Raw genomic sequence first — 17,238 nt, 5'->3', positions numbered from 1 at the left:
AAACTTCATTGGCCAGTTTTCCCCACTGCGGTGAGATTTATTGCATTCCCATTGGTACAGTCCTAAATTTGCATCTATGCATATAAACTAGTCCATGCAAATATATTTTGGGAGCTGCACACTAGAGAGCCACGGCCTGAACAAAGGATACAAAAGTATTAAATGAACTTTGCCTTTTTACATTTGCATAATTTGTGAATAAAAAAAGGTTTCATAGGAGACAAGTGCCTGAACCCTGCCTCCCTTCCCCCACCGCCTGCCAAACTTGCAAGCTGACACATATGCCTCCACTTCTGCAAAGAGGCAACACACAGGCCCTTTTCAACCTCAGAGCAGATTGAGCACAGGTGCAGCCTAAGGACACCTTCCATTATTTCCCCAGTGCAATTAAGGCAGTTTGGCGGCTTGATGGTTGACGTGCCCCCCCCCTTTTCCAAATATCCTTTCCCTCTTTTAGTTGAGGAGGACCCACAAACGCAGCTCTCCGCCGAGGAGGACCCACAAACGCAGCCCCCATCCCTAAAGCGTCAGAGACATATGCAGAGTTTAACTTAGTAACACACCTGTCACTCGAATAAAAGCAGTTGTGGCCGAGCGGTTATTTTCGGCACCTCTTTAGCAAGCGGCGGTTCTCGCCCTGCCGGAGACTGAGCAGGAGCCCAGGAACACACGGCAAAAGCCCCGGCGGCTGCGGCTTCCCAAGGAGGTGTCAGTGCCACAGCGGGAAAGGTTAGTGATTAGTGACGACTGAAACTAGGCAAGGCAAACTTGGCACCTTCCGAGGACTGCTCAGGATCTCTTTTTGTTCCCAAGAAGGATGCTGGGATTTGAGGCTCTCCCTCCAAGGCAGGGGACAGTGTCTGCCTCGGGCACAGTGTTGCCTCCTCTTTCTCAGCCATGATTGCACAGAGACAGGCATTTTTACATTTTCTGAGGGTCCTTGGGGAGGAGGGATGGCTGCTTGCAAGGGGGTGGGCAAACAAGTTAGCTTCTGACCTCTGACAAACAGGCTTTGCAGGGGAGCTCCTGTGGTGTGTGTTTTTTAAACCTGCAACACCTGTTTGACTTGAGAGGATCAAAAGTTGAGAGAGAGAGAGAGAGAGAGAGAGAGAGAGAGCGCCACAACATCTCTTTCATACCGCTTCAAAATCTGTCATTAGACTCTGGCCTAAGAACACATGTAAAAGCACAGGGCTGGAAGGCAGCTTTTGCAGTCTGGGAATATGTTGCCTCTGTTCAGCGCAGTAAGATTTGTTGTTGTAGGCCGGCTTTTCAGCTCTAGTTTACTGCTTCAGGGTGGGGAGGTCAGCAGGGTGTGTGTGGGGGGGTTAGCATCTTGTGTGGCAAGGTCTTGGAAGCAGTAGGGCTCGTCAGGAAGACAATTAGCCTTGGAATATGATTCTAGGATATTTATGGCACAATCCTATCCACACTTAGCCGGAGGGGCTTGCTTCTTTGGGAAAAAAAACACTCCTTTTCTTGGAAGCACATTGTCCTGAGAATGGGGCTTGCTCCCTAGTAAATGGGGTGTGTTTGCTTTTTAGAATCTCAGCATCAGGATATTACAGTTTCTGCCTTGACTCTTAGAGCACTGTTGCTTCTCTTGCGTTAGGCAGCCCGGGTCCCAATCCACCAGAAAATGTCTCCTGCACAAGTCCCCGTTCACTTTAGTAACATTGCAGAGGACCAGACAGTGGTTAATAATCTGCCTTTGGGACATCTGCAGCCTGACAGTTCTGAGCAGGATTTAACCCTGTACATTCCCTCCAGCTGGATAAAACTGTTTCATTCCTCTTGTTCCACCCTCACTGACTAAGGGAAGCAGCTGGGGTCTTGTGGAGCTCAGAGAAACTCATTTGAGAAAAGAGTCTTTAGGGTCGCTCTCTTTTTGAGGGGTGGGGTGGGAAATACTGCTTGTTTGCATCTGCAAAATGATTTAAAAGTATGCCTCTTTCAAATGGCCTAGCTTTCATGCACAGAAAACCCCTTCAGGTAAAAAGCCAACCCCTAACTCCACTGATCTTATTCCTTTTTCTGGGGATGCACACCTGTCAATCTTGCTTGGTCTTTTTTTCAACTGGTTTAGCATCTATATTTCACCTTCACCTGAAAAGCTCATGGGGTTTGCCTTCCCTTTGCCTGGGACCCTCCTGCAAAACCCCAAAGGGCCACAGCCATTTTTGCAACTGTGTCCCATTGTTGACTAACATAGAGCCTCTGGGATTCACTATGACTTTTTCCCCTTATCTCACAGTGCCTTACTATATGCAAGATTGCAATAGCAAACCCCCTCTTGTTATCGCTTTCTCCCTTTTTTCCCTTGCAGTAATGAATGGAAGCAGCCACTCCCCGACGGCGATTAACGGAGCGCCCTCCACCCCCAATGGCTTCAGCAATGGGCCTGCGACTTCCTCCACGGCCTCGCTGTCCAACCACCAACTCCCTCCGGCCTGCGGGGCACGCCAGCTGAGCAAACTGAAGCGCTTCCTGACCACGCTGCAGCAGTTTGGCAACGACATCTCGCCGGAGATCGGGGAGCGCGTTCGTGCCCTGGTGCTGGGCCTCGTGGTAAGCTCGTGGCCTGTGCGCTCTGCCCTTGGAGGCGAGATCTCTGTCTTTAGTCAGAGATCCTTTGCGGGGGGGTGGGGGGGCAGGGGCGGTACCTGGTAGCCATTGCAGCTGGTTGAAATATATTTTGCAAAGAAGGCAGCAGTGGGTGCTGTTAAACTGCAATGCCGTTACTCTGCTCATTACACCTGCTACAGGTGCACTGTGGAGATTTGGGGCATCTTAAAGCAGGGCTGGGAAACATCAGGCCCAGGGGGGAAATATGGCCCTTCAGGGGACTCTTCTCAGGCCATACCCCCACAATGGTCCTGCTCTGCAGCCTGTTTGAGTGCTTTGACTGGCTGGAATATGTCCCTGAACTGGAATCCTGCCTCTTGGATGCATGGATGGGAGGAGTGTGGGGTGTGGATTATCCACAAACCTCTGACTTTGACCACACAAAGGTCACATCTGTCGCTCCACCTGCACCTGCCTTTGGCTCCACTGGCATGTGGTCCCCGTAAGGTTGCATGTGAGGAAATCTGGCCCTTGGGCTACAAAAGTGTTCCCCACCACTGCCTCAGATACAAACACATTTATTAGAGCGTAATCTGGGGTCCCTTTCACCAGATGCATGCTAACCCCCAAGATTCTTTGTCATTTGCGCTGCAACAGATTCATACTCTGGGAGTTATGGTCATGCAACGTGGTAATGCTTTGCTTAGCTGGACGGGGTTATGTCATCCGATACAAAAAAATTAAGTGCCCTCGCCCCTGTCAAATTGGCAGCAAGGCAAGCAAACCGGATCCATATTGTGGCGGGGTGTTGCCAGTTTCTTAGTGGCTCTTGTGCCTTTAGCAATGCCCTGAGCTGCAAATGTAAGCCAGAGATTTGTGCTGATATCCATGCTGCACAAAACAAGAGGGAAAGGGTGGAGTCATTTGAGGGAGAGCAGGAGACCTCTGGGTGATGTGGGGGAAAGCAGAAGAGGAAAGGTCATTGGGAGAGATGTGTAAGGATGTACGAACACAGAGGTCCTAACAAGGCATGACTGAATGCATGCCTTCCAATTGCTTGTATCTTTCCTTAACAATCAACCAAGGGAATTTTTTTACTGGGCCCTCACCTTATAAGGAGGAGAGGAGTTTCCCCCCTCCCCCCCAGCCATGATTTCTGCCCAAATCACCCCCTCAATTCTGCAGTTAGTGACAGGTAATAAGCTCCCATTGGCACCATGGGAGCTTTCCCCCCATATCGCTAATTGCAGCATGGCAGGGGCATCAGTTTTCATGAATACACAGTAAAAACTCCCTATGCAATGCGGTTCTGATAAAACCCCGGTGTGGGTGGGTGTGGGTGTGCGTGTGCAGCACTTATGAGTGACAGCATCCGTTTGAATCACATTTAGGAGACATAGGAAGCAGCCTTTTACTGGTCCATCTAATTGAGTGTTGTCTACACTGACTGGCAGTTGCTCTCTAGGGTTTCAGATAAGAGTCTCTCCTAGCCCTACCTGGAGATGCTGGGGATTGAATTTGGAACCTTCTGCATGCAAAGCAGATGTTCCACCACAGAGCCATGGCCCCATCTCCAAAGTTAAGTTCAGCTTAACTATGGTTTAAAGGCAAGGATGCTGGTGCATGGAGAGAAAATTGCCACACTTCCATTCCACCAGGGTGCTGGGGTGGTTTAAAGTAAGGTATGAGCCAGACCAGTGAAGAGAATTTGCTGGACATGAATCCACAGTGGCCCCGTCCTCAGTATCGTTGACCCCATGCTGTTTCTACTTTGCAGAATTCCACACTGACCATTGAGGAATTCCACTCCAAGCTCCAGGAGGCCACAAACTTCCCTCTGCGTCCTTTCGTCATCCCATTCTTGAAGGTAGACCCTTTATAAGACTTCTGTCTTGCACGACTTGAACTTATACCAGCTTCATAATTTTGGGGAGGTTGTTTATTGCATAGACACCTTTTCACACAGCTGAATGCAAGTTGGATCCTAGAATGCTTGGGCCAACTTGTTCTCTCTCAGAGGCACCTAGACACCATTGTATCAGGTCCTGGCAGGTCCTTCCCTTTGGAAGAAATTGATGTGTCCCTATCCCGGTTTCCAGAACCATCATCCACACACGAGGGTTGGTTGGTTCTCCAATTCCTGGGCTGGTCAAGACACGTCCTGGAACATTGGAAGCTATCTTACACTGAGCCAGTTCACTGCCCCTTCTCGTTAAGTACTGTCTAGACCAGCTGCATAAAAAGCAGGTGTTCTACCCTCCCTTCCCTCAAACAGAATAATAAGATTCCAGTCCTCATGGTTCTCAAGAAAGGACTGGTTAAAATGGGACTAGAGGAATCTACCTTCTACTGAGTCAGACCCTTGTTCTAGCTCACCATTACCTTAACTGTCTGGCAGCAGCTCTCCAGGGCTTCAGGCAGGGGAAACTCCTAGCCCTACCTGAAGATGCCAGGGATTGAGACCTTCTCTCCCACTGAGCTACGACTCTTTCTGTGAGAGGGATCAGATGGTTAGGCTGTTTTCTCCTATGGAGACTGGCAGCAGCTCCTGAGGGAGGCTTACCGCAGGCTTTGGACCTGATTACACAATTAAAAATGTTCAGGATGTGTCATCTCAAAGGTAAGATCTGCCTCACTGTCTAATGTCAGGGCTGGGGCTGGCCATGATAAACTCCACCGACCCTTCATTCCTTTCCTTCTCACTTCCACCGCATTGACTTCTGCTGCATAGCAAGGTCTGCTGTTTTCAGAAAACAAATCCTCTTTGCAATGGCCAGGACAGAGAGAATATATCAAGCAATTGTCTCTCAGCTTTGATCAGCGTCTTCCCATGTCTCTCTCTTGCTTAGTGCCAGGCCCATCCTGCAATCTGAGGATCTGTTGAGCCCTGGCATTTCTGTAGAAGCAAGCAAGACGGGATCTTTCTAGCAGAAGTTGCAAAGGCTGCTCTCAGCTGCCCTTGTTTATCAGAGAGGCATGAAAGACAGAAGACTTGCCTTTTGCCTCTTCCCCACCCCCCACCCTCCCACTTATCTGGGGCTGTGATTTCCATGGCTCTAGAGAAGCCGCAAAAAATATTTCCTGAGCAGAGAAGGTTTCCTGCTGATCCATGTAGCACACCCAGAAATGCTGACCCAGGGTCAAACCACCTTACGTTAAGCCCGTAAGTAGCGATGTGCAGTCTTTGCTGAAAAGCAGTTGGAGGGTGCTGATCAGGATCAGGACCGCTGAGCGGGAAAGCAAGGAAATGACATCCTTTACCTGCCTTAGGGCCCCAGTCCTGATCATCTCTTCCCTGTCTTGCCTCCCTCACGGCTATTTTTTAACAAAGGAAAACAAGCACGCAATAGCTAGCTGCACTTTTGCTATAAGGTGCCGTTTGGCCCTAAGCAGAAACCCAAACTCCTTCAGATGTAGGCAAACTGGAACTTGCTAGAGTTTAACCCTGCCTCTGAGTATGTGCAGAGTGCATTTTTCTCATCACCAATTACATACTCTTCAACTGTCCCATTTTAAGCGGAGCATCCTGGAATTACAGAAGACATCCCGACTTCTGGTTAGATCCTGGAATGTCCAATGCTTTGGCGCAAGCAGAGTGCCAGACCAAAAGAAGCTCATTTTTCGCTCTCACAAAAGTCACCTGGCTCCCATGAGAGCTTGGGACCAAAAAACAAGTGTCCCGATTTTGATCAGTAGGAAGTTATGAAATTAACCACAGAGAGGCACTGTATGTCTAGAATGAGGATGGAATGGCTTCCAGGCAGGTTTTCGATCCCGGGGGGGGGGGGGGGGAGAAGAACACTCTGCACATGACCTTTAGGGGGATGCCTATGCTATGTTTTCTCTACTGTTGTACACGCTCAGCAATTTATCAGCTGCACCATTAAGACCATAGGAAGCTGGCTTAAGCCCTGTCAGGTCATTGGGCCATCTAGCTGTGTGTTGCCAAAACTGATGGCCAGCAGCTCTTCAGGGTTTATGGGGCAGAAAGGTCATTCCCAGGCATACTTGGAGACTGAATCTGGAACCTTTTTGCATCCAAAGCATGGTCATTGGTCACTTGATTTGGCCCTGCATGTAATGTTTTTTGGCGGTTTTGGTTTTTTTTTTTTTTTAAAAAACCAACCAATGCAAAGAGACCCGAGACAGACTAGGACCATGGCAGCCCACCCAGCCCACACTCTAATCCATTGAAAATCCATTTCCCACCGATGGAAGCTTTCATCCACTTGCAAATAGCAAGCCATGGAGGAGAGAGAATGCAATTCTCATTGGGGCTGTGGGAAGGGCAAATATTTAAAGACCGCTAACCCCAGACTAAAGTCCCAATTCAGGTGGGGGGGTGGGGGGAGAAAGAGGACTTGTACTGTATTTTCTTTTCCTTAGCAAAAAGGCCAAACAGCGCAAAGTCATTCCTTGCATCGAACACCGTGTCTAGTTTGGCTCTAATGCTGAGCAACTCCTGGAAAAACTGGTCCGTTATCCCACACCCCCATAACCACCACCACTTTGTCTCTTCCTGGCAGAGTTTTTGTGGGGCAGACCACAAGCCTGGCGCCTTTCTGCCAGCAGAGAGACTCAGTGTTTTGAATGAGAAAGGAGCCCTTTGACAGCCCTCTCCCACATCTCTTCCCCTCCTGCTCCTCTCTCCAGCACCCACCCTGCTTCCAGCTGTTTCCACCCAGGGCTCCAGATGCTTCTCATTACCCTAACTTCAACCAGGCGGCCTCCGGCGCGCCTTTCCCAGAGATGTTATTTATTTCTTTTCATTGTTTTTCTTTCTTGAAATGTGATGGTGACCGGGGGGGGGGGGGATGGTGGAGAGGGCAGGGGAGAGAGGGAAGGAGAGAGATGGAGGAAGAATGAAGGGGGGGTGGCGGCAGAGCGGGGGGGGGGGAATGTTTGCTGCCCTGGAATCCACAGCAGTGGATTTCATCAGTCCTCGCTCTAACATGTCCAACAGATGGGGGATTTGGCTGGCGATCAGCTGCCTAAATAGGAAACCAGGGTTGGCTGACGGCACAAAGCTCTGCTCTGGGGTTCCTTAATTGCTCCTGCTCCTGCGGATGCTCTTCTTGGAGGGCTGGAGCTTCGTGAGAAACTCGCCGGGTGGGGTGAGGAGTCAAAGGAGCAAAGGGGAGAAAGCTTATTTACAAACACTTTTCCGTTGTGCAAAGGAGAGATGGGAATGACCTCGCAGGGCCATGGGACCCTCGCCGGCTTCTCTGGAGCAGAGCCAGCGCGGTCTCATTGATAGATGCTGAGGCTGCCTGGGGGCCATTGTTTTCTCAATGGAGCAGTGAGAGCAGCCTGCCCCCCCCCCCACTCAAGTGAACTCCACCTTCCCCAGGCAGCAGGACCTGACACAGCTCTGCCCCTTCCTAAGCCCGCTTCCAGTATGAGTCCCTTCTTTGAGGGAGGCTCAGAGGAGGACGGCAAGGGGAAAGGGCCTTTTCAGCGGTGGCTCCCCGTTTGTGGGATGATCAGGAAAGGAACCGTAAATAAAACCGCATAATCACGACATTATGCAGATCTGTGGCATGACCACCTTTGGAATACTGTGTACGGTTCTGGTCGCTTCATCTCAAAAAAAAAAAGATACTGCCGCGTTGCAAAGGGTTCAGAAGAGGGCAACCCAAATGATCCAGGGGTTGGAGCTACTCTGAAGAAAGCCTTCAGATTCTGGAACGTTTACGTTTAGAGAAAAGGCAAGTAAGAAGTGATGCGGTAGAAGTGATACATGGGGAAAGTGAATAGAGAAAGTGTCTCTCTCTCTCTCTCTCTCTCGGTATATATAGTGGACATCCAATGAAGCTGAATGTTAGAGAATTCTGGATAGGTGAAAGAAAGTATTTATTCACGCAGGGCATGGTTAAAACTGTGGAGCTCACTCCTCCGGGAGGCAGTGATGACATCCCACTTAGGTGGCTTTAAAAGAGGACTGGGCAAATCCATGACTATTGGTGGCTGGGCTCTGCCTCCACGGTTGGAGGCAGCAATGCTCCTGAATAGCAGTTGCTGGAAAGCGCAGGAGGGGAGAGGGCTCTTGTGTTCGAATCCTGCTTGCTGGCTTTCCCACAGGCATCTGGTTGGCCACTGTGAGAACAGGATGCAGGACGAGAGGAGCCATTGGCCTGATCCTGCAGGCTCTTCTTATGTTAACACTCTCCCTAGTGAGCTCTGCCTGCTTCTTCTGGAAATGACTTTTCAATGCCAGGGTAAAGTTTACCTTCTCCCCACCCACCACCCACCCCCGGCTGTTGAGGAATGATGATGATGATGATGATGTTTCTGCCAAAGCTTTCTGCTGCTGTTCGACTGCTGTTACAAGTGTGGGTGTGTTGTTGTTTTTATGAAAGGCATGCATTTCTGTGTAAACAGGTGGATATGGCAATGCATTTTACTATTGTTTATGCTTTTAGACACGCTTGGAGGCCTTTGTGTCAACATGTAACTAATGAGTCTAGTAGATTTCAATAATACAAACATGTTGTTTATTTGATAGAGTTTTAAGCCACCTTTCAAAATAAAATAATATCCATGGCAGGGTACAGAATACTATATAAACCTTTCAAAGCAATACACTAAACAAATGACAATTAGACTTCTTAAAAGAGAAAAAGCAGCAAATCTGTTTCTTCCAAACCAGCCATTCCACCTAATGCGAATCTGGTCTAGCCAATTTCATTCCAAAAAAGAGCTTGGCAAGCTTTTCCTTTCTAAAAGGTGTGGGTGAATGCATGTGGTGATATTCACCTAATCTTTTAGAGAGAGAGAGATATTACAATAACAACTTTAAAAACAGTTCCCAGAGTGCATAGGGTGTGGAAGTGTGTTTCATGCCACAGCATTGTCCTGTGGACCATATAAACTTTATCCAATGCAGAAATGCAGTCATTTGCTGAAAGTGACAGGCAGCACATTTAAGACAAACCAACAGAATCTAGGAGCATAGGAAACTGCCTTATACTGAGTCAGACCAGTGATCCATCTAGCTCAGTATTGTCCATACTGACTGGCAGCATCTCTCCAGGGTTTGAGGCAGGGGACATTCCCAACTGTACCTGGAGATGTCAGAGACTGAACCTGGGAACTTCCGCATGCAAAGCAGATGCTATACCACTGAGCTACTACCCTTCCCTTAAATAGAATAATAAAATTCCAGGCCTCATGGTTCTGGAAAAAAGGGCTGGTTAAAATCAGAACAAAGGAATCTGCCTTCTATGCAGTCAGACCCTTGTACCTTCTAGTTCAGTATTGTCTAAACTGACTGGCAGCCGCTCTCCAGGCAGGAGACGCTTGCAGCCCTCCTTGGAGATGCCAGGGATTGAACCTGGGACTTTCTGCCTGCAAGTCAGGTGCTCTGCCACTGAGCTACAGCCCTTCGCCCTGAAACGAGATTTCTTCATCAGCCTATGGAATTTAATGCCATAGGATATTATGGTGATTGATAGCATTTGAACAATGTTTTTAAAAAACCACACACACACACACACACACACACACACACACTGAAATCTTTCTGCATTTTCCCCTTTGTGGACAAAGACTAAACTAAGTGCAAGAAAATGTTGTTCAGCATGGGTCGGCAAACTTAGGCCCGGGGCCTGTGGATGGTCTGGGAATCGCCGCGTGGATCTGATTCTGATCGTTCAGGGTGCGCCATCCCCCCCCCCACAAACACCCCATGGCGGTGCCTCCTCCCTCCCTCCTCCTGGCTTCTCCCTGCCCTGCCTAGAGGAGGAAGGGGGCTGGGCTTTGTTGGTCCCAGCAGCAGCTGCAGCACACGAGTGGCGGCCATTTAAAGCAGCCCCTCTCCAGAGCCCTTTCGTGCGCCACTCATTGTCCCCCCACCGACGATGCCACCAGCCCCTGCTGCTCGCAAGACACAGGAGCCGCGGTTAACTGAGAGCCCCTCTCGAGCAACCGCCATTTAAAGCAGCCCCTCTTCGGAGCCCTTTGGTGCGCTGCTTATTGTCCCTCATTCTTTTTTTTTAATTATTATTCCAAAATATAGTCCGGCCCCCCACAAGATCTGAGGGACAGTGGACCGACCCCCTGCTGAAAAGATTTGCCGACCCGTTATTCAGTATCCAGGCCAGGCTATGGTTGCTTATATTGAAACCACAGCCTATTGTTCTTTTTTCTTTCTTAAGGAGAGCACTCCTCACCTTCTCCACCTTCTGCCCTCTTTCCAGGCCAACTTGCCTTTGCTGCAGCGCGAGCTCCTCCACTGCGCCCGCATGGCCAAGCAGACGCCTGCACAATACCTGGCGCAGCACGAGCAGCTCCTCCTGGACGCCAACGCCTCCTCCCCCATCGACTCCTCAGAGCTGCTCTTGGAGGTCAATGAGGGGGGCAAAAGAAGGACACCAGACAGGTACAGGCCTCCGTAGGTAAACAGCAAGGAGGGAGGGGGGATGGCCAGAGTTGGTGTACTAGGTTGGGTGGAGGCTTGGCCCCAACAAGTTCTTATTTATTGGGAACGTTTTGCAGGCTGCCTTTCGATCAAAGGATCTCCAAGGCAGCTTGGAGCAAGAAATGCAAAATGCAGGAAACCACTCTTTTGTGCCTTTGGCTCAGGCTTCGCCAATCTGGTGCCCTCCAGATTTCAGCAAGGGTGGGGCACTCTTTTTTTCCAACCTAATGGGAGTCTTGGTCCACAGCATCCTCAACTTTGACTCTGGGGCAAGGAAAGGCAGCATGCTTTTCTCCAGATATTGTGGGACTCCAACTCCTATCAGCCCCAGGCAGCTTGGTCAATGGTTGGGGATCATGGGAGTTGTAGTCCCCTAACAACATTAGCACAGGGCACCAGGCTAGCTGTTCTTGCTCCAAAGGAAAATGCTGTATCCATAGACCTGGACTGTGCTACTTTCAAAAAGTGTGCTTGGCTGTTGAGGACTGACTGTTAGTTCTGTCGCTGCTGCTACTATTCTGAACTGTTGGTTAAGGATGCTTGGTTCTGTAAAACCCGTTTGACGCTGCTCCCTCTTTCCGGGACAGGACCAAAGACAATGGCTTGGACCGTGACCCTCTGCACCCAGAACACCTCACCAAAAGGCCATGCACCATGAGCCCCGCCCAGCGCTACAGTCCCAGCAATGGGATCAGCCACCAGCCCAATGGGCTGCCCCACCCCACGCCTCCCCCTCCCCAGCACTACCGCCTCGAGGACATGGCCATAGCACACCACTACCGGGACGCCTACCGGCACCCTGACCCTCGGGAGCTGAGGGAACGCCACCGGCAAGTTGGTAAGTGGCATGGGGGGGTGGATGGGAGGAGCTGCCTATTTCTGTTCTGTGCCCATTCCATCCAGTTTTCACAGTAATCTGTGTATAAATATTATTATTATTAACCTTGCAAAAAAAATTTTACCAATGTATTTTTTAATGTTTCATTTTACCACGGAAAATGTATTTTCAAACTTATTTTAACTCATGGAATCATAGAATTGTAGAGTTAGATGGGGATCAAAGGGTCATCTAGTCCAACCCCCTGCAGTGCAGGAATCTCAATGACATACATGACAGATGGCCATCCAAACAATGCTTAAAAACCTCCACTCCTTTACGAAGTAGTCCATTCCACTGCCAAACAGCTCTTACCATCAGAAAGTTGTTCCTAATGTTTAGTTGGAATCTCCTTTCTTGTAATTTGAATCCATTGGTTCAGGTCCCACCCTCTGTAGGAGCAGAAAACAAGGTTGCTGCATCTGCCTTCAGACAGCCCTTCAATAGCTGCAGCTGGCAAAATTCTTGCAAGGATCTTAACAGACTATCTCCTAACAATATCTGAGGCTACCGTTCTTGAATCCCAAAATGGTTTTCGACCTTCTAGGGAGACAGTGGACATGATTTTCACCTCTCAACAGCTTCAAGAAAAATGCTGAGAGCAAAACCAACCCCTGTATATGGTGTTTATTGACCTGACCAAGGCCTTTGACACAGTAAATCTTAATGCCCTGTGGACTGTCCTTCTTTAAAATTGGCTGCCCAGGTAAATTTGTGAACGTCCTTCGGCTCCTCCATGATAATATGACAGCAACAATCGCATATAACAATGGCTCTCAAAGTGAACCATTCGCAGTGGGATCAGGTGTTACACAGGGTTGTGTTATCGTCCCAACTCTATTATTTTCATCGCCATGATCCTACACTTTGTCAAAGGGAAACACCCCACCAGAGTAGAAATCATATATCGGACAGATGGAAAGCTCTTTAATCTGAGTAGGCTGAAAGCAAAGAGTAAGGTTACCATAACTTCTGTCATAGAGCTTCAGTATGCTTCAGACAACATAGTGTGTGCACACTCAGAGGATGACCTCCAAACCATCCTAAATATCTTTTCAGAAGCTTACAAAAAGCTTGGCCTATTGCTTGACATCCAAAAAACCAAAGTGCTACACCAACAAGCAGAAAACAACCCCTCTGCTGTGCCACAGATCCAACTCAATTCATTTTGAGGACATCAACCTTTCCCCAAAGGGAGAGGTTTAGAGGTCCCCACCTTTCAATATCAAAATAAATCTCATTTATAATTTGATTCAAATTTAATTTTACAATTTGGTCTATATCTGATGAAATCATTATACCCAAGTATTTAATAAAATCTTTGCACATCCTAAATTGATGGTTTCTATACAATGTAGCCCTTGGCCCTATTGGTAAAATCTCTGATTTTGTCCGGTTTATGGAATATCCCGATATTCTGCCAAAGGTTTTTATTTTCTCCATAATTTTTGGAATTGTATCTTCTGGTTTTGTAATAAATAAAAGGATACCGTCCGCAAATAATACAATTTTGTAATTATCTTTGTTGTGCTTTACACCCCACATTCCAGTTTCTAAATATCCTTCTTAAACTGTGAGGGTCTGACCAAGACAGAACAGAGTGGTACTATAACTTCCCTTGATCTGGACACTTTACTTCTGTTGATGCAGCCTAGAATAGTGTTAGCTTTTTTTGCTGCTGCATCACACTGTTGACTCATGTTAAGTTTGTGGTCTACTAAGACCCCCAGATCCTTTTCACATGCACTGCTATCAAGCCAGGTGTCCCACATCCTATATTTGCACATCTAACTATTCCTGCTTAAGTGTAGAACCTTACATTTGCCCCTACTGGAAATCATTGTGTTAGTTTTGACCCAGTTCTCTATTCTGTTAAGGTCATCTTGAATCCATCTCAGTGTATATATTCCTGAATGTGTTTTACCATAAAATCCATATTACTATTTTTTTAATGCATTTTGGGACATTTTTCAGCTGAGAACTGTACAGCAACATTTGGAAGAGTGTGAAATCTGAAGGGTAATGATGTTCTGATCTGTGCATGAGTTCAGGAGGTACAAATTGGTTTGCTTAACATCCTGACCAAATGAAATTCTCCTCCATCCTTAAACGAGGCATGAGGGATCTGTCACAGAGTGTCAGCCAGAAAGGGATAGGAGACAAGTTTACTGTAAATGGTGTGCACTGTTTTACTGTAAATGGTGTGCATCGCTTCAGCATGCATGTCCCTTGAAGCGATGTGGTCTTAAAAGTGTGTGTCGCTATCCATTCCTGGGCAGGCTGAGCCCACAGGACTTGGAGGAAGCAGGTCTAGCAAGTGGAAGGGCATTAGCTCAGTGGTAGAAGGCATGCTTTGCATTAAAATGACCCAGGTTCAATCCTCAGCATCCCATCCCTGCCTTATGTCTTGAGCTGATAGCCAGAGTGGGCAGTTAGGTGGCATTTCTAATCCAAGCTCAAGAACCACAGAGCAGAGAACGAGGGCAGCCAGAGGCCGGTCTTTCAGTACCCTCGGCCAATCACAGGATGGAGACAACAACCTGGACAGATCCCTTTGGGGATCAACACCCTCATGTTCCCCAATGCCTGCTCCTGAAGAAGTGATTGAATACCAGGTGCCAACCAGAGGACTCTGCTTTTAAGGCTCTGGATGCCTGAGAAAAGAGGAGGAGGGGGATAAGGATGGGGGAGAAATTTGATTCAGTTTGCATTTAAAGGCAAGTCTACCCAATTTGCACCTTCTAAAACAGTATGCAGACCAAAATGTAGCTGAATTTTGCAGTGCAGTTCTCCAGCTGAGCCACGTGTACAAAAATGCATGTACTAGGGTAAAGTCTGCATATAAATGCACACATTAGTGGAAATAACCTTTTGCTTTGCAAAAAAAGTGTATATTAAGCAAAACAGCATTCAGAAATGTATATTCTGAACTAGGATAAATTTACACTAGCTAGCTGGTAAGTTTTCATGATAACTTTAATGTATTGCAAACTGAAGTGGAACAGCAGAGAGCTGAACTTAGGTCTGCAAAAGTGAGAAACAGAGAAAAACTGGTTACAGGTAGGTAGCCGTGTTGGTCTGAGTCGAAGCAAAATAAAAAAATTCCTTCAGTAGCAGCTTAAAGACCAACTAAGTTTATATTTTGGTATGAGCTTTCGTGTGCATGCACACTTCTTCAGATACACAAGAGAAAAACTTATTCAGATACACAAGAGAAAAACTGAATTGGCATATTGACCCATCCCTACCTGTGTGTGCCCTATATGTGTGTGTGTGTTATGGGCGTGTCGTCTGGGGTGGCTAGGCCCACCCCTCTGCAACTGCTCTCAAGGGCCTGATGCCAAAGGTTTACGGTGCCGCCTGCCTTCCTGATTGGGATATTTTCCTCTCCTCCCTTAAGCTGTGCACAGTTCCCGGCAAGAGGAAGTCATCGACCACAGGCTAACGGACAGAGAGTGGGCCGAGGAGTGGAAGCACCTCAACAATGTATGTACCAAATCCCTCCGCATGGCTTGCGGTGGCTGGGATGGAATCTGGGTGTGGGGCAGAAGCTGTAGCACAGATCAGGCATCCCCAAACTGCGGCCCTCCAGATGTTTTGGCCTACAACTCCCATGATCCCTAGCTAACAGGACCAGTAGTCAGGGAAGATGGGAATTGTAGTCCAAAACACCTGGAGGGCTGAAGTTTGGGGATGCCTGGCACAGATCTTTGTATATAAATGTATTGATTGTCAAGATCTACGCCCTTGCTTTCCGATCAAACAATTCTGTCAAGATCTACGCCGTTGCTTTCCAATCAAACAATTCCGATCAAACAATCAAACAGCACCAGCCCTTTCATATTTACACCTCCAACACCCCCCTGTCACCCACTTTCTTTTTAGCACACCTCCCCAAGTAATCCCACCACCCACTTAGGAAACCACTGGGTTAGAGTGTTGGATTAGGTCCTGGGAGATCAGGGTTCAAATCTCCACTGGGCCATGAAACTCACACTCGGGTTCAAATCTCCACTGGGCCATGAAACTCACTCGGTGACCTTGGGCCAGTCTCCATCTCTGAGCCTAACCTACCTTACTTCCCTGATGTTTGGGGCTACAACTTCCATCAGCCATGGGGATTGTGCCAGGTTGCCCAACGCTGTCCAGGACAATTCTCTTGTCCCACATGCACACACTCGCACCCGTTTAGCTTCTTAAGTCCCACATTTCTGCATGTATTACACTCTTAAGTTCTGGCAGCCGGTCATTTACTTTTAATGATTTCTATTCGGTGTTTTATTTCTCCAAGGGGGGGGGGACCAGAACAAACACTGAAATAAGCCCTCCTACAAGCAATAAAGAAACTGTTAGCAACATATAAAGCAGGTGAGGCGAAAAGACAGTAATAGACAATAAAAACAGCACACAAATGAACAAATGGCAGCAGCCTAACATAAACTTTCAAGGAAGAAACAGCAGGAGCAACTCGACTTGGCCACCATATTTAAAATAGGATTAAAGTGATCTTTCAAAAGGAAAATGTAAACTATTTTATTTATTTATTTTTTAAAAGCTATCTGGAAAAGGAGGTAGGGGAGATGGAGGCGAATGTGACCCATACGCTCCATATATGCAAAGCAGATGGCTTCCCTGCCCAAAGAAAAAAGAATCCTGAGAACTATAGTTCTTATGGGTGCTAGGAACTGTAGCTCTGTGGGGGAGGAAACTATGCTTCCCAGGGTTCTTTGGGTGGAGCCATGACTGTGAAAGTGGTATGAATGTGGTTTAAATGCTTGCTGCGGTTTTAGTTCTCAACATCATCACAGCAACCCTGTAAAGTGGGCACCACGGCCTGTGGGGGAATGGAGGTTGATGCTGCCTGGGCAGAGCCAGCAGGTCAGGGCTATGGAGGGTTCCCCCATCCCAGGCTACCCAAGATCTTATGTTGTGGCCTTCCACCCAGCAGCTGCTAAATTGCATAATGGACATGGTGGAGAAGACCCGCCGCTCGCTCACCGTGCTTCGCCGCTGCCAGGAAGCCGACCGCGAGGAGCTGAACCACTGGATCCGTCGCTACAGCGACGCCGAGGACATGAAGAAGGGGCCCAGCCCTGCCACGCGACCTCACAATAGCACTGCCAACACCGAGGCGTCCCCTCTAGGTAACCATGCGAGGGATAGGTTGGGCTCCTAAGCATTCGACCTGGTTTGGTTTTTTTGCTGGGGGACTACATGATGTTAGCTTTTGAATGAGCATTTCCCATTATTTGTTGGTATGAAGGCTAGATGACATGGCCTCAAAGCGAGACTCCTCCCAGTGCCTTTCCTGCCTGTTGCAAAAAGTCCAGTCTCTGAGGGAAGCGGGTTTGTTCTGCAGGAGCTGCAAATCAGCTTT

At 48.1% G+C, this 17,238-nt stretch overlaps 1 protein-coding gene across 6 annotated transcripts in view; it reads left to right on the top strand.

The window, feature by feature from the left end:
* Positions 1 to 17,238, top strand: part of CBFA2T3 (CBFA2/RUNX1 partner transcriptional co-repressor 3) — a 67,629-nt gene that overhangs the window by 46,621 nt on the left and 3,770 nt on the right. For 3 of the 6 annotated variants that reach the window (XM_035119413.2, XM_035119411.2, XM_035119409.2), the window contains 6 exons: positions 2,327 to 2,568; positions 4,343 to 4,432; positions 10,764 to 10,945; positions 11,572 to 11,822; positions 15,262 to 15,347; positions 16,810 to 17,005. In XM_035119413.2, coding sequence (XP_034975304.2) covers positions 2,327 to 2,568; positions 4,343 to 4,432; positions 10,764 to 10,945; positions 11,572 to 11,822; positions 15,262 to 15,347; positions 16,810 to 17,005 — 1,047 coding nt within the window. Of the gene's footprint in view, positions 1 to 2,326; positions 2,569 to 4,342; positions 4,433 to 10,763; positions 10,946 to 11,571; positions 11,823 to 15,261; positions 15,348 to 16,806; positions 17,006 to 17,238 lie in introns of all 6 variants that reach the window. The other 3 variants (XM_035119412.2, XM_035119410.2, XM_035119408.2) reach the window with 1 other exon arrangement.

The sequence above is a fragment of the Zootoca vivipara genome, chromosome 6, assembly GCF_963506605.1.
Source record: "Zootoca vivipara chromosome 6, rZooViv1.1, whole genome shotgun sequence".
NCBI lineage: Eukaryota > Metazoa > Chordata > Lepidosauria > Squamata > Lacertidae > Zootoca > Zootoca vivipara.
The sequence above is the reverse complement of the archived record's forward strand: the minus strand, read 5'-3'. Positions and strand labels throughout refer to the sequence as shown.